This window comes from Entelurus aequoreus, linkage group LG27 (assembly GCF_033978785.1).
Source record: "Entelurus aequoreus isolate RoL-2023_Sb linkage group LG27, RoL_Eaeq_v1.1, whole genome shotgun sequence".
Classification (NCBI taxonomy): Eukaryota; Metazoa; Chordata; class Actinopteri; order Syngnathiformes; family Syngnathidae; genus Entelurus; species Entelurus aequoreus.
In genome coordinates, this window is record NC_084757.1 from 15003900 (window position 1) to 15030812 (window position 26913).

At 41.3% G+C, this 26913-nt stretch overlaps 1 protein-coding gene across 9 annotated transcripts in view; it reads left to right on the forward strand.

Moving 5' to 3' along the window:
- clocka (clock circadian regulator a) overlaps window positions 1-26913 on the forward strand; it is a 59484-nt gene that overhangs the window by 15690 nt on the left and 16881 nt on the right. For 7 of the 9 annotated variants that reach the window (XR_009824829.1, XM_062039528.1, XM_062039530.1 and 4 more), the window contains 19 exons: window positions 7225-7353; window positions 7435-7525; window positions 9259-9315; window positions 9384-9532; window positions 10358-10449; window positions 10519-10608; window positions 10675-10795; window positions 12724-12837; window positions 12942-13063; window positions 13201-13283; window positions 13526-13632; window positions 13720-13867; window positions 18212-18287; window positions 18375-18617; window positions 21730-21795; window positions 21979-22125; window positions 24209-24334; window positions 25792-25931; window positions 26155-26335. Coding sequence is in view for 8 of the 9 variants with exons in the window: in XM_062039528.1 (XP_061895512.1) it covers window positions 7482-7525; window positions 9259-9315; window positions 9384-9532; window positions 10358-10449; window positions 10519-10608; window positions 10675-10795; window positions 12724-12837; window positions 12942-13063; window positions 13201-13283; window positions 13526-13632; window positions 13720-13867; window positions 18212-18287; window positions 18375-18617; window positions 21730-21795; window positions 21979-22125; window positions 24209-24334; window positions 25792-25931; window positions 26155-26335 (2106 nt within the window). In the remaining variant the exon portion in view is untranslated. Of the gene's footprint in view, window positions 1-1810; window positions 1988-7224; window positions 7354-7434; window positions 7526-9258; window positions 9316-9383; window positions 9533-10357; window positions 10450-10518; window positions 10609-10674; window positions 10796-12723; window positions 12838-12941; window positions 13064-13200; window positions 13284-13525; window positions 13633-13719; window positions 13868-18211; window positions 18288-18374; window positions 18618-21729; window positions 21796-21978; window positions 22126-24208; window positions 24335-25791; window positions 25932-26154; window positions 26336-26913 lie in introns of those variants that run through there. The other 2 variants (XM_062039532.1, XM_062039533.1) reach the window with 2 other exon arrangements.

Consider the following 26913-nt stretch of genomic DNA (forward strand, 5'->3'; position numbering starts at 1 on the left):
CCCTTAATCACAGGTGTCTCAAAGGGCTGCACAAGCCACAGCTAGCCACGACGACATCCTACTAACTGCTGCCCGGTGTGTTGACAGCTTAGTTAGAATAACAGCGGAGAAAACTTTAACGAAAGCCCACAGCAAAGCCAATTTACTTGCATAAGATGGGTAAGTAAAAAGTTCAACGATTCGTGTCTCCTGAATGATCAATTTAATGCATGGTTGACGCCGGTGGATGGAAACGCCGCTCCCAGTCTGTGGAACGCTCTCCCTGACCACCTGAGGGCACCACAGACTGTGGATGCTTTTAAAAAAGGCTTAAAAACCCTTCTTTTTAAAAAAGCCTTTTTTTAGATATATGCATACTAGTTCTAGCTATTTGGTTGTTCTAGTTTTTATTTTTATTTATTTTCTATTATCTTTTTATTTGTATTTTTTTAATAATACACTGTAGCACTTTGAGGTTGTTTACTCAACGCAAAGTGCTTTTTACAAATAAAATCTATTATTATTATTATTATTATTAAAGTGTTTAGTACCCAGATGTGCAGCCATCGAGGAGGGAAGTGTTTGTAAACACAGTGTTTCCCATAAACTGCCAAGATACCTGTGGCAGTGGGGGCGTGACTATGGGCGTGGCTATGGGCGTGGTCACCATGACGTCATCGATTAATTTGCACAATTTACTACAATGATATGATTTTCTCTAAAAAGGCTCAAAAATGTATACTTACTAATTAATAATAACAGTTTTGTTTTAAACGTCCATCCATTCATCCATTTTACAATATAATTACAACACTTTATGTACATATTTATATACAGATTTGAACAATAAGTTATTCACTGAAATATATTTATTAATTGTGGTTCTTACAAAAAATATATCATATAAAAGCTAAAATGTCTCTTAAAGCTCTGCCCCTTTAATTAGTGCATACTAAAAAATTTAACTTTAGCCTACTACTACAACCATATTATTTACCAGCAACATAAAGTGAAACAGAGGCAGAGGTGTCCTGCCACAGTCAGTAACAAATAAACAGCAAACAGTAGTGGTCAAATACAAATAAGGCTACAAGAGAAGTATCCTACACTTCTCTTTTGTAAAGTAAATCTGAACAGCCTATATGGGCATCTGCATCAACTATATGATTTGCCTTAGAAGCTGGACAGGACAAAAAAATTAAATAAAATAAATTAAAAAAATTAAAAACATTTTTTTTTTAAATCTATTTGTGGTGGACGTAATTCTTTCGTTGCGGGCCGCCACAAATAAATGAATGTGTGGGAAACACTGAAACATGGCGGTGAAAGTGAATGGAATGATAATGAGAAGCATTAGCTCAGCTGTATTTGTTAGCTTAGTGGTGGCGGAAAAAAACAGAGGTCACCAACACATGGGACTCTGCAGAATGACACGTGAGCAAATTAACCAGTTTGTTCGAAGAAGAAGAATGTAGGTTAATTAAAGACACATACAATGCACAGTAAAATTTGGGGCCGAATAGCATGCTTGTGTGACTGACCCTTGGGGTAAAGTTGGTGAAGTGTGTCGCCGAAAGACACAACAGCTGTGACTGTGGTGGAGGGGGCAGGATTCGAACCAAGGACCCTCAGGTTGCGGGACAACCACCGCCCCACGTAACATATTTGGCCGTACGAAACTGTGCAGGGAGGCGTGGCCTGCGGGCCTGCCGCGGAACGGGGTGTGCCAGGACCGGTGAGTAGATGGCCCAGGTGGGCCTTGTTATCTAATCACCTGTCGCCTTTATTAGCAGAAGCCGGGATGAGACACGTAGTTGGAGTTGGAGTGGGAGCCAGACAGAGAGAGAGAGAGAGAGAGACACAAACTCAGAAAAATACATTTTGCTGGAAAGCAAAAGCCTTGCTATTTATGAAAATAAAACAGTGTTATACCCTGGATTCTGGGCTCTCCTGGCAGTGCGTGGAGGTCCGAAGAACCCACTAGAGGGCAACCTCTACAGATACTGAGGTAAAATGATGTTTGGATAGTCACCCAAATGAAAAATGATACTCGAACCAGGAAGTTGCTAACAATCTAATAAACAGACCATAAAGTGCTTCTTTATGATTGGCTGCTTCCTGATAATGTTGCACTGTGTTTCCATCCTCATTGGCATCACTTCCAGGGAACACTTGCTGCCGCTGAGGAGGAACTCTGGTCTATTTTTGCACCGTGGGGTTGGCGCCAGTGCCAGCTTCAGGCGTGGCAAGAGCTGCGGCGGATCCACCTCGCGGTGACTCAGAGATTAGCTGGCCTACGTCTTGGGCGTGCTGTGTAGCGATCGTCTCAGTTTGGCTCAGTCCGTGCCACAGTTGCCAAGCAGGGGAAAGCCTTCACCGGACCCGCCTGTGCTGATGGGGACTTCCTGTGCGAGGCGGTTAGGTGTCCGAGGGCTTCAAGTTGTCAGGGCGGTGTGGGTGGCGTTGCTGGTCGGAGCGGGTGCCGTGTTGCCCGTGGAGCGGTGATTAAGTTAGGAAGAGGAGGAGGAAAGTAGGTCATTGGGCCAGCAGGTCAGTGAGGCACAGCTGACATCACAGTTACACAACCTCTGCTCTCCTGGTTACAAAACGCTCACTCTGCAGCTTCTGGTTGCACAAATTGCTTGTAAATTGGTGCTCTTTTATGCACAAAGTCAGATCAAAAAGAATCTTGTTTGGGTCAGAAGTGGAAAGAGTCACATGCAGGGAATAGTTGAATGACTGCATCCATATCCTAAAGTTGCCCAGTCATCATGACATTTGGTGAATATTAGGCATAAGTGGTATGTCTAAGTTCTTTAAAAGTCCAATATATTAGTATTTTTCGACAATTTTGAAAAAGTCTCAGCGGTCCTAGCGAATGTTTCCCATCTGGCAACACTGTCCACGCCTGTCTCCGACAGAGTGTGGGGCTCCAAGAAGCTCACTTTAATCCAATCCACTTTATTTGTATAGCACATTTAAACAACAAAAATGTTTCCAAAGTGCTGCACAACAATATTAAAAACAATATTCAAATATTATCCTTAGCTCCACCAATGACTGAATAAAAACAAAAATATAAAACCAATATAAAAACAATATAGAAATAAATATGATTAAAAACGATTTTAAAACAAACAATTAAAACAAAAAATATAAATCAAAATTTAAAAACACAAAGGACCACACAACTCAGGTAGTGTTAAAAGCCAGAGAATAAAAGTGGGTCTTAAAGGCCTACTGAAATGACATTTTCTTATTTAAACGGGGATAGCAGATCCATTCTATGTGTCATACTTGATCATTTCGCGATATTGCCATATTCATGCTGAAAGGATTTAGTAGAGAACATCGACGATAAAGTTCGCAACTTTTGGTCGCTGATAAAAAAAAAAGCCTTGCCTGTACTGGAAGTAGCGTGACGTCACAGGTTGAAGAGCTCCTCACATCTGCACATTGTTTTCAATCATGGACGCCAGCAGCGTGAGCGATTCGGATCGAGAAAGCGACAATTACCCCATTAATTTGAGCGAGGATGAAAGATTTGTGGATGAGGAAAGTGAGAGTGAAGGATTAGAGGGCAGTGGAAGCGATTCAGATAGGGAAGATGCTGTGAGAGGCGGGTGGGACCTGATATTCAGCTGGGAATGACTAAAACAGTAAATAAACACAAGACATATATATACTCTATTAGCCACAACACAACCAGGCTTATATTTAATATGCCACAAATTAATCGCGCATAAAAAACACCTCCCCCCTCCCGTCCATATAACCCACCAATACAACTCAAAACACCCGCACAACACACTCAATCCCACAGCCCAAAGTACCGTTCACTTCCGCAAAGTTCATACAGCACATATATTTCCCCAAAGTTACGTACGTGACATGCACATAGCGGCACGCACGGACGGGCAAGCGATCAAATGTTTGGAAGAAAGCTGTACTCACGGTAGCGCGTCTGCTATCCAACTCAAAGTCCTCCTGGTTGTGTTGCTGTAGCCAGCCGCTAATACACCGATCCCACCTACAGCTTTCTTCTTTGCTGTCTTCATTGTCCATTAAACAAATTGCAAAAGATTCACCAACACAAATGTCCAGAATACTGTGGAATTTTGCGATGAAAACAGAGCTGTTTGTATTGGGACACAATGGTGTCCCAATACTTCCGCTCAATCCGTGACGTCACGCGCAAACGTCATCATACCGAGACGTTTCCAGCCGGATATTTCCCGAGAAATTTAAAATTGCACTTTATAAGTTAACCCGGCCGTATTGGCATGTGTTGCAATGTTAAGATTTCATCATTGATATATAAACTATCAGACTGCGTGGTCGGTAGTATTGGGTTTCAGTAGGCCTTTAAGACGAGACTTAAAACACTACACTGTGGGAGCAGTTTGAACATGGAGGGGCAGAGTGTTCCAGAGCTTAGGGCCGACCTCAGAGAAGGCCCTGTCTCTCCTGGTTTTAAGTCTTGTCTTGGGCACCACGAGCTGGAGCTGGCTCTCGGACCTCAGAGCGCGCGCAGGAGTGTAAATTTGGAAGAGGTCCGAGATATAATGAGGTGTCAGTCCATGCAAAGCTTTAAAAGCAAACAGCAAGATTTTAAAATCAATTCTAAAATGAACACGGAGCCAGTGCAAAGTTTCAAGAATTGGGGTTATATGCTCGTGTTTCCTGGCCCCTGTTAAAAGTCGTGCTGCCACGTTCTGGACTAGCTGCAAGCGGGGTAGAGCTTTTTGGCTAATGCCAGCATAAAGTGCATTGCAGTATGTGGAAGTCGCTTCCTAGCAGCTCCACTGTAGACACGGCACAAGAGTCAAGCGTGCAGGTTTAACAAAGTTTTAATGTTTTTAAACAGGATGTTTTTCGGCATGTCGTGACGTTGCCGTCACTCCCAATCCTCTCTCCTGCTCTGCTTCCGGGCGCTTAATGTTAAAGACAACAGATGATTAGATCAACACGTACCACCTGTGAAATCTAATCACCTCCCAGCTGTGTCTCGCCGTCAGCACATGCCCAGCCCCTGCCCGCTGGTGCTCGTCCTCAGTACCATGGACAACGGCGGTGACTTTTGCTCCTGCGGGCGCGCTGATCGCACTTTCCCTCCACACAGTAGTCCAGGCCACTTGAAATAAAAGCAAGCACGGCTTGTTCAAAAAGGTTAAAAGATAAAAACGGTTCTACCTTTGCTAAAAGACGTAAGATGATAAAAACATGATTTTAAAACGCCATTGACTTGTTTGTCAAGTTTAAAATCACTGTCTATGGTGAGGCCAAGGCAGGTTGACTTTGGGACGCACATTTATCCACTTTTCCAACATATATCGCATACAACAATGGAAATTAGGGAGTGGGACAAGGGGGACACAAACGTTAGCAACTCTAACGTAGCAATCTTAGCTACAGTCCTAACATCACACTCACATTTTAACAGCAACATCATGCGAGGTTAGCCTATAGATACATAGATAGTACTTTATTTATACGCTCAAGAAAAACTAAATTATCAAGCTGACAGCTCTGCCTCCCACGTCTTCAACTGACTGATGAATAGTTGGGAGAGTTCCAGGCTGCTTTTAAAGATGTGTAGCAAAGCCTGGTGTTTTGCAAAGCTGTCCTCTGTTTGAGCACCTCTGCTTTCCAAAGTGGAAGAAAAGAGGTAATACATGGTTTTCTTGTTGGGTGCTCAGGCTCTTGGAACACACATTATTGTAAAACATGGGAGTCCACTTGAACAGCAGACTGGACTGGAAAGACAACAGCAAAGCTGCATACAAGAAGGGCATGAGCAGACTCTTTTTCCTGAGGAAGCTTAGGTCTTTTAATGTGTTCAGCAAGCTGTTGGAGATCTGTTGTGGCCAGTGCCCTGTACTTTGCAGCGTTTTGTTGGGGGAGCAGCACCAGCAAAAGGGACTTAAACAGGATTGACAAACTCATCCGGAAATCCGGCCAAACTATTGGCGCGCAGTTGGAGGTGTTTGTGTCAGTGAGGGACAGGAGGACACTGGACAAACTGCTCGCCATCATGGACAATCCTGCCCACAATTGAGGGACAGTGGAGTTCATACTCCAACAGGCTCTTTTAGCTTCGTTCCCACACTGTGCGATTCAAGAACTCCTTCATTCCGCACTCCATCCAGCTGTGTAATCACTCGCCATACAGCAATAGATGATCTTTGTCTGTTGCCTGACCGCTTCTATGATAGCTACCTCTCTTTGTTTATATTATATATTTTCTGCTGGATCTACTCTATCTTATGCTGCCCTTTTTTTTCTGCAGCTGTTACATATACTGTAATATTGTACATGGTAATTGGGATTTGTTATATATTGTATAAATTATATAAAAATATATACAGTATATATTACTATATTTTTTTAGATATATGCATACTAGTTATAGCTATTTGGCTGTTCTAGTTTTTATTTTCATTTATTTTTTATTATCTTTTTATTTTAATTTTTTTAATACACTGTAGCACTTTGAGATTGTTTACTCAATGCTTTTTACAAATAAAATCTATTATTATTATTATTATATACTGCATATATAATATGTAAATATTACATATATGTTATATTTTATATGACTACTAAGGTTCATTTTTTGTCTACTTTATACCTTTTGTTTTTGCCCTCTTTTTGTGCCCTGGTGTGCTTTATCCTTTCCATCCTTTGTAACTGAGCTACTGTTTGGAACAATTTCCCTTGTGGATCAATAAAGTTTGTCTAAGTAAGACACTTTTGCGAAATAGGGGACCTTTTAACAGGGCATCAAAATCACTTTGTGAAGTGGGTATGAGAAGAGTAACAACCAGCGGATTTTCTGGCGACCACACAGGTACAGACTGTAAGTGGTTCACAAAATAAATGGGTCAAATATTTAGGCTTAAGACCCAGCGGGCTTCCTCTTTTTAATTGGTCAGTCTATTGTGGGCCGGCCCACCTGCACAAGGAGAGTAATAATATATTTAGCCAATGGGACAAACACAGGAAATCAGTCAGTTTGAAATATTTTTCAGTCGCAAGAAATGTGCCAAATTTTTCTGTAGCTGTCCAAATGTATCAATGGCGATCCACAACACATAAATTAATGTATGGGAAACACTGTAGTGTACTTCCAAAACTTTTGAACATGTTAGATTGAGTACAACACATTGGCATCCCCTCGGGGAAACGTGATGTCATTGTTTCGGGTTGGGACGTGTCATGACGAATGCTTCTCCAATCTGGTAGATTCCGGCGTCGCTGCCATGTGTCCGGTTCCCACGCCAGTCATCCATGCTCTGATCCAGGACGCCGCTCCTCGCAGCGTCCGCCTTTCCCTCGCCATCCCCTCACCGGGCCGGCTGGACCGTCCCTCAGGTTAGACGATGTACAGTAACTTGTTCAGTCATGGATCTGCCTAATTTATCGTCCATTTTTTCTGATTTTTCCATCTCAAAGGTTGAATCCCAAATGCCTTGCTCACGATTGAAAGACCCCTTCCTGCCATGGTAACCCTCAACAGGATCAAAATGACCTCCAGCATCGATCAGTGAGTCAAACTGAAAGGAAACTGTACAGTAGTACCTCAACTTACGAGTTTAATTGGTTCTGTAATGGAGCCCTTAACTCAAAACATGTATATCTCAAATCAATGTCTTCCATTGAAATGAATGAAAATCCATTTAATTGGTGCTCTCCCCCTAAAAACAGCACAATTTTAACATGCGACATGCCTTTAAAAAGAAATATTGTATAAAAACAATACGATACAGTAGTTTTGTGAAGTAATGCAATTTGGGGGGGCTAAAAAACCCAATTCGCATTTAAATTTCTTTTGATTCTAAATCAATTCATAATTTTTGAGAATTGATTTAAAAAATGCAAAAAACAAACAAATAAAAATCTTATTTTTTGCTTTTTGAATTTTTTTTTTAAGGAATCAATTTTTGGAGTAAAACAAATAACATTATTGATATTAATACTGTTGCTTTTATAAATTTTAGATTTTAATTTTTTCTTTATTATTGTATTTATTTTTCTTTATTTTTATTAATTAATTTATTTTTATTTCTAAATTTTTTTAATAAATTTTTTTTATATTTTTTTTAATTTATTTGTATGTTTTCACAATTGCTTTATAAATGACTATCCTAAGTATTGGGTTGGAGTTGGGGTTGCTCAATTATTTTTTTTAGGTTGATTAAAAGTCTGTGGTTTTTGTAAATATATATATTTTTTAATATACATGTTTACATTTTTTATTTACTTTAACTTTTAATTTAATCCAGGCTAACATAGGACTCATGCGTCAGCAGCCAAGAGGAGCCTTTGTAACCTGTAACCTGTTTTGAAAAGGTTTTATTATAATTTACAGTATATACAAAATTATATATTACAAGAATCGTGTTGAACCGATTCTGAATCGAATCGTCCCCCAAAGAATCGGAATCAAATGGAATTGTTCGGTGCCCAAAGATTCCCACCTCTAAATGTACAGCATTTACCTTGGAGAGTGGACTTCTGTTGTATTTCCTTCCAACTGCCAAACACATCATCAGCATAGCATCATATTTTCATGGATAAATGTTCATTGTTTAGATATCATTTTAACATTCTTGGCTGGCGTTAGACTCATTCTTCGTCAGCAGTTGGCGACACACTCTGTCATGTTTTTGATGATTTCTTTCGTTAATTCAATGAATTTCCATTGTTTCCGTACTGTCATTCACACTCACTCTCTTCCTTCCCATGGTTGGAAAGGCAAAGTTATGTCGATCTCGAGCTATAAGCTAATGACCATGAATTGATTAACGTGGACCCCGACCTTAACAAGTTGAAAAACTTATTCGGGTGTTACCATTTAGGGGTCAATTGTACGGAATATGTACTGTACTAAGCAATCTACTAATAAAAGTTTAAATAAAAAAAAAACCAGATATTTTGGTGGGATCTTACAGGGTTCATTGTGGTATTCGTTACGCCATGGGATGCTTGTAGTGTTGTCCTGATACCAACATTTTGGTACCGGTACCAAAATGTATTTCGATACTTTTCTACATAAAAGGGACCATAAACAAATGTCATTATTATTATAATATATATATTTTTTAATTCCAATGCGGCCCCCCAGTCAAAAAAATTGGACACCCTCGATCTATAGTACCTATGCCTTTTGGTGATCTGTACTGTACTTGCTTGCAGACATGGTATCTGTAAAAGTGCGAAATTGAATTTTATCATCAATAAACACCATTTTGGTGGATATTTTTTTTTGTCTTGCAGGGATGACAACAGCATTTTTGGGTTAATGGACAAAGATGACAAGGACAAAGCAAAACGGTGAGAAAAGTATTTATTTGGTTGTATTTTGAATTTTTTTACGAAGATGACATGTTTGCGTCGTGCAGTGTGTCACGCAACAAGTCCGAGAAGAAGCGCCGAGATCACTTCAACATCCTCATCAATGAGCTGGGCACCATGTTGCCAGGCAACACGCGCAAGGTGGACAAGTCCACTATTTTGCAGGAGAGCATCGACTTCCTGCAAAAACACAAAGGTAGAGCGATGCTGCCGAGCTGTTGCTTGCTCACAACTAGAGATGTCCGATAATGGCTTTTTTGCCGATATCCCGATTTGGTCCAACTCTTAATTACCGATTCCGATATCAACCGATACCGATATATATACAGTCGTGGAATTAACACATTATTATGCCTAATTTTATTGTGATGCCCCGCTGGATGCATTAAACAATGTAACAAGGTTTTCCAAAAAAAATCAATTTATGGAAAAAAATGCCTACATGGCACTGCCATATTTATTATTGAAGTCACAAAGTGCATTATTTTTTTTAACATGCCTCATAACAGCAGCTTAGAATTTGGGACATGCTCTCCCTGAGAGAGCATGAGGAGGTTGAAGGGGGCGGGGTTGAGGTGGGGGGGGGGAGCGGGGGGTGTATATTGTAGCGTCCCGGAAGAGTTAGTGCTGCAAGGGGTTCTGGGTATTTGTTCTGTTGTGTTTATGTTGTGTTACGGTGCGGATGTTCTCCCGAAATGTGTTTGTCATTCTTGTTTGGTGTGGGTTCACAGTGTGGCGCATATTTGTAACAGGGTTAAAGTTGTTTACACGGCAACCTTCAGTGTGACCTGTATGGCTGTTGACCAAGTATGCCTTGCATTCACTTGTGTGTGTGAAAAGCCGTAGATATGTCCGTGTACACAGCGGCGTTTTAAAAAGTCATTTATTTTACTTTTTGAAACCGATACCGATAATTTCCGATATTACATTTTAAAGCACTTATCGGCCGATAATATCAGCAGTCCGATATTATCGGACATCTCTACTCACAACTCATCTTTGACATCTTCGCCGTCATCAGAAGTCGCCGCCCAGTCCGAGTCGACGGAGATCCGGCAGGATTGGAAGCCTGCGTTTCTTAGCAACGAGGAGTTTACTCTGCTGATGTTAGAGGTTCGGTTTTCGTAGATGCCGTTAAGCTCGTGACTAAACTTGATCATCTGCTGGCGTTCTCTCTCTCAGGCCTTGGACGGGTTCTTCCTGGCGATCACGACGGACGGGAACATCATATACGCCTCTGAGAGCGTCACGTCGCTGCTGGAGCACCTTCCTGTGAGTCCCTTTTAGAAATGAAAGTTTTTTGCAGCAGCTTTCAAAAGACACAGCCACGCGTTTCAGTCGGATCTGGTGGATCAGAACCTGTTGAACTTCCTGCCCCGGGGGGAACACTCAGACGTCTACAAGGTGCTGTCATCTCATGTCCAGGAGGGGGAGACTCTGGACCCCGACTTTCTGAAGAGTAAGTCCTTGTCCACACTTTTACTGCGAGATCGCGCAAGTGGCGTATATTTTCTCAAATTAACGCTATAATGTTCAGAATGTATCATATATTGTCACTTTGTCGTACAAATTATTATTTTATGTTCATATTACATTTTGTGAGGTTTTTTTTAGGTTTTTATTGTATCCAAAACATAATTATGGGCCTGCTGCAATGCAAGCAGCCCATATTATTATTGCTCATACTTCACAGTTTTCTTATTATAGTTCTTCTATCTTATTCTATAATAGTACGAGACGAACTGGCCAGCGAGCCCCCACATATGTTATACCGTAGGAAAGGTCTCGTTCGTGCCGATGTGTGCACTCTAAATTGGGAACATTTAGTGTTACCATGGCAACGCTATTCACGAATTTAAAAAAAAATGTCACAATTGAGTGGGTACATTCATTTTATTGGACGATTACTCAAAAAGACAAGATTAGAGGGACAAGCAGTAGAAAATGGATTGATAGATGGATCTTAGCATGCTAGCATGCTAACATTAAAGTGCTAGCTTTTTGAGCTAATTTTGAAACCGTTTAACCTAGTCATATACCTTGGTATGTGACCGCTGTTAACTGTCAGTGTGCTAACGTTAGCATGCAAGCAAGTTAACTTAAGCTTGCTAAATGTTTCATCTAATTTTACACTTTTTTTTCTCTATTTCTGCAGCCATACACCTTACAGCTGTGTTACTTGAAATGTGAGACATGTTAGCATGCCGTCGTTAGCACACATGCTAAATGTTAGCATTTTAATGTATGCATGTTAACGTTTTAGGCTAGCTCTATAGCTCTTTTTGTACAGTTACACCTAAAACTCACAGATTCGGACACTCGGCACCATCTTCAAAGCACGGCGGCTTCCGGCGACCCCCAGCTAGAGGTCCAGAGCACAGATAGCAGGCCCATCAAAATGTCCCTCAATTTTCTGATTTTTTAATGCTGCTACTATTAAAAATAGAGATTTGACATCAAAATATATGTACTAATTAATATAAATTATGACATTAGTGCCCAATAAAAAGCACATGTTTCCGCATTTTCTAAATTTGGTAATTTTTTCCAAAACATCAGGACAAATTATTTTAAGTTGTTTTTCAGATGAATAAAAACAACAAAAACCCTCTAAACATTTGGTGATTGAACAGTGGAAATGTATTATGTTAATGATGTTAACATAATGACACACATTTAAGACATGTATCGTCACATTTCATTTTGTATTTCTATCCAAGACATAAACAAAAGTAAGTGCTGGTTTATTTTCGGATTTAAAAAAATTAAATAAAAAATGTGTGACCGGAAATCAATTATTTATTACAATATTATTTTCTATGTCATCGCTGCACAATAAAAAGCATATATCTCTACATTTAGTCAATTTTGTATTTTACAAAAAAAAGAATATTTGGGCGCGAGAGCTGGACGAAGTAGCTAGGGAGAGGGAAGCCTGGGCTTCTTTGCTTGGGCTGCTGCCCCCGCGACACGACTTTTGATAAGCAGAAAAAGATGGATGGATGGATGGATAAATTGAATACTTTATAGGTTTTTATTCAGATAAAAATGATGCTGTTGGTTTTTATGTTTTGTTTAATTGTGATTTGTTTATATAATGTAATATTTTAACTAATATAGTTATTTTTTAACTAAAAAAAAAAATCTTAAAATTTGTAGGTATGCAACATATTTTTTAACTCTCATTATTTAATTGTTATATTTAAATATACCGGTATATCTAATATTATTTATTATTAAAAATGCAATTAAATACAGACAAGGCCCCGCCCCCCTCAATAAATGTATTTTGTCTAATTGATACCAGGTACAGTTAAATGTGTCTTAATGGTATGTTTTGTGCTGGAGCTTAGACAAATCCTTAATTTTTCCTACCACCATACGCAGCAAAAAAACAGCTGGAGTTCTGTTGCCACATGCTCAGGGGGACGATGGACCCCAAAGAGTCACCCGTGTATGAATATGTCAAATTCATTGGAAACTTCAAGTCCCTCAACAATGGCAAGTACTGGCGAAATGCACGGCCATAGTTATTACAAGTTACTACTTGGAATTCTAACTTGCCTCTTTGTGTTGTTTTCATCCCACCTTTTTCAACCCTTCAGTGCCTAATTGCGCCCACAATGGATTCACAAAGATCGTCATTCAGCGATCGCTCCACTCGGCCTTTACGGAGCAAATGTGTCTCGTTGCAACTGTGAGACTTGCCAAACCCAAATTCATTAAGGTGAGCGACACGCTTCAATATTTCAGTCAAATATGTTGCGATTAGGTCGAAACTACTATCACTGTACTTTTCACTCGAGTACAAAAAATTACAGTATTTGATGGTATTGATTGCCTTAGCTTATTTTTGCTCCACAGGAGATGTGCACTATAGAGGAGCCTGATGAAGAATTTACCTCCAGACACAGTTTAGAATGGAAGTTCCTCTTTTTAGACCACAGGTACGCTTGTAAAAATGCATTTTAATTTAATTTAATTTAATTTAATTTAATTTAATTTAATTTAATTTGATTTGATTTGATTTAATGTAATTTAATTTAATCTTGTTTTGTTATTTTTATTTTATTGTTGTAAATTTGATTTATTTCAATTTGATTTTTCCTTTTTATTATGATTTGATTTGATTTGAAGTGTCAACAATCCAACAATATCAATAAGACTCGTCACTGTTTACTGCTTCCAGAGCTCCGCCCATTATTGGCTACCTGCCGTTTGAGGTCCTGGGCACATCAGGTTATGACTACTACCATGTGGACGACCTGGACACGTTGGCCAAATGTCACGAGCACCGTGAGCGCCACACCTCCGTTAATAACTGTGTAGGTGTGTTATGTTGATTTATTAAATAATTTCCTCCATATTATTGTGTGTCTGCAGTGATGCAATACGGCAAAGGAAAATCCTGCTATTACCGATTCCTCACTAAAGGGCAGCAGTGGATTTGGCTCCAGACGCACTATTACATCACCTACCACCAGTGGAACTCCCGACCTGAGTTTATTGTCTGCACGCACACTGTGGTCAGGTACAAGACCCGAATGTCTTATTACTGTAAATAATCAAAATATATTATATTATAATTATAGTTTATTTAACCTTAAGTGAAAAAAGGCTACATAAAATGGTTACATGGAACCAATCAAGCTGTCATAAAACCTTTATTAACTGTACAGGAATTGTACAAGGTGAAATTTAAACATAATTAAGTGTCATAGAAGTGTAAAAAAAAGTTAACCACAGTTAGGAGTAGGGATGGTTGTTAAAATTGGTACTTTTATTGGTACCAATGTTGATCCTATTGGGTACAAAATAATGTAAAATCCAACAATAACATATTTCCGTACCTTTGTTGCACACAACGTCACGTCCGGTTGCAGACGCTGCATCGGCTTAAGCACTTGGCAGGGAAACAAGCACTCAAAGTGGACTCTTCCTAAATAGTGGGGGTTTGCGACGTAATGTTCCCCATGTCATAGGCTTTATCAGTATCATGCAGTGTCACGCTTCAAACCCCGCTTCGAAAAGCTGTGCACTGCAGAACGTGCTCTCTGTAGCCATTAATCTGGACTTCCTCATTCTGATGAATAAAAAAGTCAGCACATATTGTTTTACTCATTTTTGTTTTGTAGGTTAAAGTGTTTTATATGCTGTGGTTCTAAGTTAATTTTGCTGATCAATGTTAATGTATTATTATTTAGTGTGTTTGTATCATTTTAGTTGTATAAATCAGTGGTCCCCAACCACCGGGCCGCACAAGAAATTAAAAAATAATTAAATCAACATAAAAAACACAATATACATTATATATCAATATAGATCAATACAGTCTGCAGGGATACAGTCCGTAAGCACACATGATTGTATTTCTTTGACAAAAAAAACAACAAAAAAAACATAACCCTCCCCCCACACCCCCTCCCGGTCCGTGGGACAAATTTTCAAGCGTTGACCGGTCCGCAGCTACAAAAAGGTTGGGGACCACTGGTATAAATTATAATAATAGTTCAAAAAAGGGTTTATTATTTTTTATAAATTTCAGGCAAATTGATGCACTTTAAATCTTTCCCGTTACAGACTAAAAACAATTTTAGTCTGTAATTCTTTGTCGTAAATTGATCAATATTTCTTTATTTTTATGTCTTTTTTTAATGTTAATAAAGACGCAATGTTATGCAGGGCTGTACATTATAGAGAAATTATACTATTTATAATCATGGCGGAGATTTAGGAGGGGCGCAAAATGTTTTCTTCTTCCTAAGGTGGGGTGTAACAGAAAATTATTGAGAAGCACTGCTTTAGGTAATGTTCCGGATTTCAATGCCAACAAAACAAGTATAAACCAAGTGCTTTAAAGCCCAGTAAAGCTCCACTTTTTCAAAATGCGCAAGCTCGATGCTAATTTACATTGGCTATGCCAGTGAGGGAGAGTGAGACCGGTGCATGGTCACTGATGATGATAGGGTGGATGTGAATGTTTGAGATGTCAGATAAAATTGAGCTACTTGTTAAAAAGAAGAATGAGTGGTGAACAGTGTTGGGTTAGTTACTGAAAAGTTTGCTCGCTTTCCATGTTTATGTACTCACTGTCCAGGTACGTGGAAAATGTTTTCCGTGCCATTTGCTGTTTGACTCCGGTATCATGCTAATTAGCCGCCTGAAAGCGGGTGACTCCACTGTAGAAATAGCCTGCATGTCTTCTAGTACATACGCTGCAATAGCTCTATCAATGTTGTCCTGGCTAGAAGTCCCTCCATTAAAATCCTTAGGTGAAGGTGAAGTGGCATCGGAGTCTGTCTCTCTCTTTACTAGCTTCATCGAAGCATGTTGCTTTTGTAGCTGTTTCAGCAGATTTCAATTGCTCTTTTGGGCAGTAGATAGGATCTTTGATCCAAGACACAACTTACATTTAACTAAAATGTTATTTTCATTGTGCTCGAGTCTCGACAAAAGAAAAATAGTGAGAATATCTCCATGTTAAGAAACTCGGCTTCGGCTCCGCCATGATGTCTTGTTAGTAAACACAGACCCCCCCCCCCCCCCACACACACACACACACAGAGCGCGCCTCTTCTCCCGCGCCTCTTCTGCAGCTCTCCAATAAAACACACTCAAAACTTCTCAGTTTCTAGCCGATACTACATTAAAAATAACGTAAAATAACGCAGTAACGCATCATGTAGTTACGGTAACTAAGTTACTTAAATATAAAAAATAACGCGTTAGACTACTAGTTACCGCCGAAAGTAACGCCGTTACAGTAACGTGTTACTTTGTAACGCATTATTCCCAACACTGGTGGTGAACTGGGGAAAAATAAATGTATTCCCTAAGAGTGGAGTGATAAGAACGCCCAGCATCGCAAAGACCATAATCGTTCATATATTGCTTAAGTATTCCCAGTCACTCTGGACCGATCTATATTTGGATTAAATACTAAATTGAGGTTACCCTCCTAGAATCAAGGAGGAGTTTGAGTGAGTGGAGAGTGAAGAGAAGAAAGTGTGAAAAAAGGAGGAATCGTCAACATTTCGACCATAAATATTGGTGGTACAAAAGTTTGTTATTAGCATAAAAATATATATATAAATACAAATAAAGAAATATTGATCTATTTACGACAAAGAATAACTTCATTAACATTGTTTTTAGTCTGTAGCAGGAAAGATTTAAAGTGCATCTATTTGCCTGAAATGTATAAAACTAGGGATGTCCGATAATATCGAACTGCCGATATTATCGGCCGATAAATGCTTTAAAATGTAATATCAGAAATTATCGGTATCGGTTTCAAAAAGTTACATTTATGACTTTTTAAAACGCCGCTGTGTACACGGACATAGAGAGAAGTACAGAGCGCCAATTAACTTTAAAGGCACTGCCTTTGCGTGCCGGCCCAATCACATAATATCTAAGGCTTTTCACACACACAAGTGAATGCAAGTCATACTTGGTCAACAGCCATACAGGTCACACTGAGGGTGACCGTATAAACAACTTTAACACTGTTACAAATATGCGCCACACTGTGAACCCACACCAAACAAGAATGACAAACACATTTCGGGAGAACATCCGCACCGTAACACAACATAAAAAATACCCAGAACCCCTTGCAGCACTAACTCTTCCGGGACGCTACAATATACACCCCCCGCTACATCTCCAAATTTAGTAATCAAAACTACACCTAAGACACACGTTACAATGAAACGGCAGGTGTGTAGTAATTACAATACTTACAGTACGAACACTTTGTGGGGCTCAACAAAAGACAAGAATGGCACATTCAACTGGAAGGCAAAGACTACTTCCTGACTATGGCAACACACCGAGGACAAACTGAAATGAATGCATACCTGCAAGTGAGACTCCGATACGTAAGAGCACAGTTATTATTTTAATTTCAGTGTTAAATTGAATAAGTAGATGTTCTTATTAAACAATTAACATTTATTGATACATGAACACACACAACAGTACCGAAAATTGTTACCATTGAGTACGGGTATTGATTCCCACCTACCAGGACTGGTACCCAGTGCCGGCCCGTGGCATCGGCCGTATAGGCGAATGCTAAGGGCGCCGTCCATCAGGGGGCGCCACGCCAGTGCCACAAATGTTGGAGGAAAGAAAAGAAAAAAAGTTGGTACTATAATTTCTAAATACAAAAAATAATCCGACGTTAATTAAAATGCAAAGTAAAGCCTATTTAATAGAAATATTATTTGTTACAACATTACGTTAGGTAATTACAGTACTCCCACCTTACATTCCTTAGGGACTATATTGTATGTATATGTATTAGATCTTTTAAGCAGGTGTTTTTTGTTTACATTGTTATTGCCTTCTGGTTAGCTAATGTTTGCCCTGCAGGTAATAGTCACTTTTCCACCCCTTTATATATTAGGTATAGTTGTAAGCCTAGTTGTTAAAGTGCACATCATTAATGTTAATTAAGCAATATCACATGAGAGAAAATGCTGTTTTTTAATTTGAGCACTGCTGTGATTCGGTTAAAGATAATCATAACATAACATTCTCATATAATATGTTAATTTGCTTTCTTTAAGTAAAAAAAAAGGTCAAACACAAAGCAATTCGGTTTTTTGTGAGTATATACACTTCACTGCCGATGTGGGGGGGGGAAGGAGCGCCACCTAAAATTTTGCCTACGCCGCCAGATTGGTTAGGGCCAGGCCTGCTGGTACCATATTGTTTCAGATGTGAAAGGTACCCATCCCTAGTTACTGTGGATACAGTTTTTAAAGTCTCAAATGCACCACACACAGTTGTACTTGTCGTTAAAGTGTAAAAAGAAGTTAACCACACAGGACGTCTAAGGTTCCACTGTGTGTCGTTCTTTCATAAGCTACGGCCACGTGAGAGCGGAACAGCGCCGACAGCTGGGACTCAAAGTGCTGACGCCTGAGATGACGCCAGACAAGGTAAGATTTTTTTAAAAAGGGGAGGAGCTTCATGTGATGTCACAAAGTCAGGTCGACGAACGCTCCCCGTCCTTCCTCACATCCTAGAAGTCGCACGCCTGCGGCTCGGAGCCGCCACCGGACACGTTCAACCTGAAGGAGGCGCTGGAGCACTTCCCCCACAGCCGGACGCCTTCGCCGTCGTCCCGCCGTTCGCGTGAATCCTGTCACACGGCGATGTCGGGCCCCTGTAAGGGCCACGCCCGCACGCGAGGTGAGCTGAGCACGCCAGGTCGCCAGTCTGGGTCCGACGTGGACGTGGCATCGCAGAGATCATCAGCCGGCAGTCAGGTTGGTGTTACCGTGGGCAAAACATTGGACTTACAACACATCAACAAGGCTCAATTCTGGTGAAGTTTTATGTCATCAATTCACACAAAATCAACAGTTGGCCCCGTGGGGTACGCAGGGGTCGTCTACAGTTACTGTATGTACTGTAAACCCCCGCCTCAACATACTCCGTTTTTTCCCCTCTGCTTTAAATTGTAAATGTTAGGGATTTATTGATACCACTTTATTACTTCTGATACGATACCGATGTTGGAGCCTTGAGTATTGTCCAATACCGATATTGAGCCAATACGATATCAGTTGGGGCGGTATGGCTCGGTTGGTAGAGTGGCCGTGCCAGCAACTTGAGGGTTCCAGGTTCGATCCCCGCTTCCGCCATCCTAGTCAGTGCCGTTGTGTCCTTGGGCAAGACACTTTACCCACCTGCTCCCAGTGCCACCCACACTGGTTTAACATGTAACTTAGATATTGGGTTTCACTATGTAAAAGTGCTTTGAGTCACTAGAGAAAAGCGCTATATAAATATAATTCACTTCATCAGCACGAATCGCACATACTTTTAGTATTTTGGCATGTGGAATGTCTTGATCAAGCAAAATTAGTCAAACAGAGAACAATGGTAGGTATAAAAAACACTCACCTATTTATTATCAACCATCTGGAAGGGACTTAAGTTGTCTTTAAGTTAAAGTGGAGTGGTTATTGTTTTTGCGGCACCGAGTGGGTCACAATAATTTAGTTAAGCTCATGACGAAATTGAATGATGCGGACACATTTGATACTTTCTAATACAACTTTATATGTGTAAATATGCAACTATAATTATTTGATACTTGTTTATATTGACAAATGTGCTGTTTTGGACTGCATCCATTTTCTACCGCTTGTCCCTTTCGGGGTCACTGGGGGGGGGGTGCTGGAGCCTATCTCAGCTGCATTCGTGCAGAAGGCGGGGTACACCCTGGACAAGTCGCCACCTCATCGCAGGTTTTGGACTGCAGTATTGTTTAATTAAGGACATTTAATGCCATTTGTGATATTGTGTGCCTAGTTGTTGTGTAGCTGCTTGTATCTGTGATTTTAGATGCGAGGTGAAATAATCCGCTGGTATCGGACTGATATCCACCCCAAGTAAATACATTCTGTATATATATTTTTTTCTGTAACTTACATAAAAAATTGGTTTGATGGCTCTTCGTGGGGTGTGCTGCAGCTATGAGGCCAGCAGAGGGCGCCATTTCACAGGTCAATTTATGTGATGGTTTTCCAGCAGAAAGATGCTTGGGAAAAAATGTTTATATATGTTTTATAAATAAGTGATGTTGCGCAACTGCACGCTCTGAACTGTTCACTAATGTGAAAACTGACTTTAAAAACAGTAAGAGGCACTTTTTTTTAGACTTTAGCAAATATAGGCATTTTTTTAGGGGTTTTGTTGCATGTTGTAACCTCTTAAGGCCCAAGCGGTTTTTTTACATGCTTTTTTTTATTTATCTTTGCTATTTGGGCTTATTGGACCCTAATTAGAATAAAAACTAAGAATCATCTTTTGATATGTTGTACTTAGTCCATAAGTACACAAACGTGTACTTCATGTGTAGTGACATGCTAATTCTTATTTTTACACTTTTTTCTTCCAAATTCCATTGTATGTTATACTCTTCTGACACCACCAGATGGCAGTATAAGTGTCCACATAAGCCATGGGTGTCCAAAGTGCGGCCCGGGGGCCATTTGCGGCCCGCAGCTAATTGTTTACCGGCCCGCCACACATTCTGGAAATACTATTGTAAAAATAAAAAAGAACATTAAAAAAAGTGGAATGAGGTGAAATCTAACGAGAAAAAGTTGCAATGTTGACACAAAAGCTGCCATGTAGGCTGTTTTTTTTTCGTTTGTCTTTCTTCATTTTTTGTCATTGCTCAAAAAAAAATAATAATTACAAAAAATCCATGTTATAATGAATTATTTTCAGGGCTCCAATTACTTCAAATATTTCATTTTAAAATGTTTTATGTGGTAAATATTGCATATATTGTGTTGTAGCCATATAAAAATATCAAAGTTTTCTTTGACAAAAGCGCATAAAACAAACAAAATAATAGTTCCTGCATAAAATCGACAGATATATCTGAAGTTGATCTCGTAACTTAAGTGTTGAAAGTAAAAGAAAAACCTAATAAAAATGTATCACTTTATGAGTGGGGCACCTTTTGGATCCCAAATATATTTAGTGATTTTTTATTTATCTTTTCACTGTGATTATTTAAAAATATGAAAGAATTAAAATCAATAGTGTCCTGCATTATTGATATTTTAGGGCTCTAATTACTAAATACTGCATATTTCAGTTTTACAATAAAAAAACTAAGTTGTTTTTGACAGAAAAGCCATAAAACATTTTTAATTTGTATTACTTTATATCAACTTGAAGTTGATATAGAGATTTACTGTAAGCGTTAAATAATTTTAATTTACCTACTCAGTGGCCTAGTGGTTAGAGTGTCCGCCCTGAGATCGGTAGGTTGTGAATTCAAACCCTGGCCGGGTCATACCAAAGACTATAAAAATGGGACCCATTACCTCCCTGCTTGGCACTCAGCATCAAGGGTTGCTACGCTGCTGCCCACTGCTCCCCTCACCTCCCAGGGGGTGATCAAGGGGATGGGTCAAATGCAGAGGACAAATTTCACCACACCCAGTGTGTGTGTGACAATCATTGGTACTTTAACTTAACTTTAACTTTTAACTTTAAAAAAAACAATAATCTGACTTATTTTTAACATTTTAATGACTGAGATCCTTTAAGGTAAAATAAATAAAAAATGCATATATTTTGTTATGGTTTGAAAATGAAAAATATCAAAATGGCCCCCGCATGCTTTAATTTTTCCGTGTGCGGCCCTCAGTGGAAAAAGTTTGGACACCCCTGACATAAGCGGCCATAAGACCCCAATTCAGTAGTGTACACCATTTTGGAAATAAGAGCTAAAAGGTGCTGTCCACACATGTGGCCACTAGGGCCTTTAGAGGTTTAAAGCTGGGGAATTACTGTAGTTGCAGCTCTGTTTTTTCTTTATGGGATGTTTAATATGTGTTGCATCTCTTTTAGTCTAAAAGCACAACACAGATGTCGTCACAACAGGAACAACAACAACACGTTCCAACAAGTGCTCAAGTAAGACATTTACTGATTATTATGGTGTCTGCAGTTTGCTGTACTGATACTGTGCTATCATTCTGAGACGCTGCTGATAATCTGTGTCTCTGAGGGTCAAGCCCACCAATAACCAGATTGATCAATGAATGCCTGTCAAAACTTTGGAAAGGCAGTTTTTCTTTGTTTGCTTGGGCTCTTCAGGTAGCCGTCCAGCTGGAATCCATGCAGCAGATGAAGACGCAGCTGGAGCAGCGCACACAAGAGATCGAGGCCAACATCCAGCGGCAGCTCGATGAGCTGTGGAGGATCCAGCAGGAGCTGCAGAGGGTCCAGGAGCAGGGTTTGCAGGTAAGGGGCGGTCACACGTCTACGCAGTCCTTTTTCTTATGAGTTTTTCTATCAATTACATTAGAATAGAAGGTACGCCGGATAGTCGAACTTCGGATTTAAGAGGAACAGTGTGGTTTTCGTCCTGGTCGTGGAACTGTGGACCAGCTCTATACTCTCGGCAGGGTGCATGGGAGTTTGCCCAACCAGTCTACATGTGCTTTGTGGACTTGGAGTAGGCATTCGACCGTGTCCCTCGGGAAGTCTTGTGGGGAGTGCTCAGAGATTATGGGGTATCGGACTGTCTGATTGTGGCGGTCCGCTCCCTGTACGATCAGTGTCAGAGCTTGGTCCGCATTGCCGGCAGTAAGTCGGACACGTTTCCAGTGAGGGTTGGACTCCGCCAAGGCTGCCCTTTGTCACCGATTCTTTTATGGACAGAATTTCTAGGCGCAGTCCAGGCGTTGAGTTGATCCGGTTTGGTGGCTGCAGGATTAGGTCTCTGCTTTTTGCAGATGATGTGGTCTTGATGGATTCATCTGGCCAGGATCTTCAGCTCTCACTGGATCGGTTCGCAGCCGAGTGTGAAGCGACCGGGATGAGAATCAGCACCTCCAAGATCCCGAACCACCTCATCTGGCTCCTCTCGATGTGGAGGAGCAGCGGCTTTACTTTGCGCTCCTCCCGGATGGCAGAGCTTCTCACCCTATCTCTAAGGGAGAAACTCATTTCGGCCGCTTGTACCCGTGATCTTGTCTTTTCGGTCATAACCCAAAGTTCATGACCATAGGTGAGAATGGGAACGTAGATCGACCGGTAAGTTGAGAGCTTTGCCTTCCGGCTCAGCTCCTTCTTCACTACAACTGATCGATACAGCGTCCGCATTACTGAAGACGCCGCACCGATCTCACGATCCACTCTTCCCTCACTCGTGAACAAGACTCCGAGGTACTTGAACTCCTCCACTTGGGGCAGGGTCTCCTTCCCAACCCGGAGATGGCACTCCACCCTTTTCCGGACGAGAACCATGGACTCGGGTCCATGGTTCTCGGGTCCATGGTTCTCGTCCGGAAAAGGGTGGAGTGCCATCTCCGGGTTGGGAAGGAGACCCTGCCCCAAGTGGAGGAGTTCAAGTACCTCGGAGTCTTGTTCACGAGTGAGGGAAGAGTGGATCGTGAGATCGGTGCGGCGTCTTCAGTAATGCGGACGCTGTATCGATCAGTTGTGGTGAAGAAGGAGCTGAGCCGGAAGGCAAAGCTCTCAACTTACCGGTCGATCTACGTTCCCATTCTCACCTATGGTCATGAACTTTGGGTTATGACCGAAAGGACAAGATCACGGGTACAAGCGGCCGAAATGAGTTTCTCCCTTAGAGATAGGGTGAGAAGCTCTGCCATCCGGGAGGAGCGCAAAGTAAAGCCGCTGCTCCTCCACATCGAGAGGAGCCAGATGAGGTGGTTCGGGCATCTGGTCAGGATCCCACCCGAACGCCTCCCTAGGGAGGTGTTTAGGGCACGTCCGACCGGCAGGAGGCCACGGGGAAGACCCAGGACACGTTGGGAAGACTATGTCTCCCGGATGGCCTGGGAACGCCTCGGGATCCCCCGGGAAGAGCTGGACTAAGTGGCTGGGGAGAGGGAAGTCTGGGCTTCTCTGCTTAGGCTGCTGCCCCCGCCGCCCGACCTCAGATAAGCGGAAGAAGATGGATGGATAGAAGGTTCGGATAGCAGCAACACCACATACAGCATGTAAGATAGTGGACATTTTTATTGTCTTTGCTACAAGTGTACACAGGAGACTTCATGTTGCTTTGGGGCGTGTAAGGTCCTGGAACAATCCGCACCTCACATGTCAGTATTAAGTGTAAACGCAAACTGGACCGCACAGAAGTGAGTCCAGGTCTGATCTACAGCTATAAGCTGTAGCGAGTGAGATCGGACGTTTTGGGCGGATTTACGTGGTTCACTGTGACCAACTCATGTTTCTCCAACTCAAAAATGTTTGCTCGCAACGTCGAGCCGAACGAGATCGCTCTTATCTCAAAACACTCCCAAGTGGAGGCACTCTTCCTCTGTGACGTCCCACAACTGTTGTTGTGTTGCAGGTGCAGAAAGCAGCTGCGGGACTGAACGCCAGTACGGCGCGGCAGGGGCCCACGCTCAGCATGCAGGGCCCGGCGGTCTCTGCGGGGCCAATGCAGAGCGCCACCCAACAGCAGGACATGGCACAGGTGTGACACACCTAACGAGCTACACACTTTTCGTACTCGCCAAACTTCGCCAGGTGTTTTTTTTTGCACTTTGCGTTCAGTCTATGAAGCCTGAACCGCTTTTGGTAGGCTCACAGGCTGCGATATTTCTGCTTTTTGACGTTATTTCCTGCGCTAATACGACACTTGCTATTAAAGTAAGGTTGTCCGTTATTATAATTTGGCCCACGGCACTTTGTAACATAAAAATTTAACGAACAGAACCCAGCAAAAATGGGGAAATTTAACAAATGTTTTCACATTTCAATGATATGTTACCAATTTTTGATACTTTTGTGTGTGTTCATGTGTTAGTAAATGTTAACTTGTTAAATAATACAATCTGTATTTTATAATGTAACCTTTGACCAGTCCAGTTTTTATATTTAGTTTTTTCATTTGCAAGTATGCATTCATTTCACTTATTCGTAGTCAGGAAGTAGTCTTTGCCATCAAGTTGAATGTGCCGGTCTTGTCTTTTATTGAGCCCTACAAAGTGTTTATACCATAAGTGTTTGTGATAATGTGGTTATAAAGAAACGGCATTAATAACTTTTACTAGTAACGAGTAATCTAATTAATTACTTTTATGTTTGTTGCCGTAGTCAGGAAGTAGTCTTTGACATCAAGTTGAATGTGCCGGTTTTGTCTTTTATTGAGCCCTACAAAGTGTTTATACCATAAGTGTTCGTAATAATGGGGTTATACAATAACAGAGTTACTTTTACTAGTAATGCATAATCTAATTAATTAGGGACCGCAATGTCCCTTTGGGACAGAGGACCCTATTAAAATTGTAAGGTTTTAATATTAGGGCCCGCATGGCCCATTGTAAAAGGAATCCCAACGGGAGTCCTTTATTTTATTTTGTATTTTTGCCTTATTCCTGTGAGAATCCTGTGTGTGACTGAAGCATGAAGAAGTGGGACTACTCAGGGCTAGCTGCAGTGTGCTCAAACAACCATAAGGTAGCATCTGTGAGCAGATAATACTGCATCATCTATTTCTTTTTTGGACTTATCAGGTCTGAAGTGCATTTTTCACTCACGCTTTAAGTGAGGGATGAGGTAAAAAGGAACCCAAACCTATTGTAGTGCATCTTTGAAAAGTGGAGCCTTAGTGTACTTTTAAGCACTTTCTGCCAGGCACGCTTGTTTTGTTGGCATGGAAAACTGCAACATTATCCGACAGAGTCTGCGCTGAGTGCTTGTTTCCCCGCCAAGTGCTTGAGATGATGCCAAGTCTGCAACCGGACGCGACATCAAGTTATTGGAATATGGTACTCAGTATTTCGCTAGTTACCTTTGAAAGTTACAAATTGGGGACCCATCCCTAGAAGAAGAAATACAACTGGTGTAGGAGTGAAGCGGTACTAACAAAATACATTTCTTCAAAGTTATCAAGTTTGTATTGGAACACTGACATGGGTTCTTCTGCAGCCTCCACAGGGTACGCTGCCGGCTTCTAGTCTCTACAACACCGTCATGATCCAGCAACCAAACCCGGCAAACGTGCTGCAGATTGCGCCCAACGCAGCGCCAAACGCTGCCGCTATGTTCACGCAGGACGCCCATATTAGGTCTGCATCTTCTTCCTGTTGCGGTGAACTTGCCTCGATGCTGAAAATGAGACTTCTAACCAAATTTTTGCACCAGCAAATAACTGCTACGGTCTCAAGAAACGGCTGTGGCTGTAGGCAACCTCCTGTTGTGTTTATTTTATTGAACCCTGAAGATAGCTTTATTCAAGTATTATGAGTGTCTTTTTGCTATATTTACAGTATGCATCTATTTGATATGCAGGTTTCCCAGCGCTCGGCAGCTGCTCACCAAGTTGGTCACGGGACACATGGCGTGCGGCGCCGTCATGGTCCCGTCCACCATGTTTATGGGCCAAGTGGTGACCGCTTTCACTCCGCAACGGGGACAGACGCAAAGCATCAGCATTTCCCATCAGCCGCCAGCAGCACCTCAGCAAGAGCAGGTACACAGGAAGTCCAGTCCCACACACTGTTTAAGTTAGCATGTTAGAATTACATTTTTTTTTTTTTTGTTCCAATAATTCTCACCAATGTACATTTTTTTTGTTAAGAGTAATTTTTTTAAGCTATGTTTCAACCTCACACACTTTTTTTGATTGTTTTAAAAGCTTTTATTAATGCAAAAAAGTAGCCTAATTCGGACGGCTTCGAAGTGATTCTGGACCACCATCCGCCGCCTCAGGAAGGGGAAACAGTGCACTATCAACACCGTGTATGGTGAGGATGGTGTTCTGCTGACCTCGACTGCGGATGTTGTGGATCGGTGGAGGGAATACTTCGACGACCTCCTCAATCCCACCATCACGTCTTCCTATGAGGAAGCAGTGCCTGGGGAATCTGTGGTGGGCTCTCCTATTTCTGGGGCTGAGGTTGCTCAGGTAGTTAAAAAGCTCCTCGGTGGCAAGGCCCCGGGGGTGGATGAGATCCGCCCGGAGTTCCTTAAGGCTCTGGATGCTGTGGGGCTGTCTTGGTTGACAAGACTCCGCAGCATCGCATGGACATCGGGGGCGGTACCTCTGGA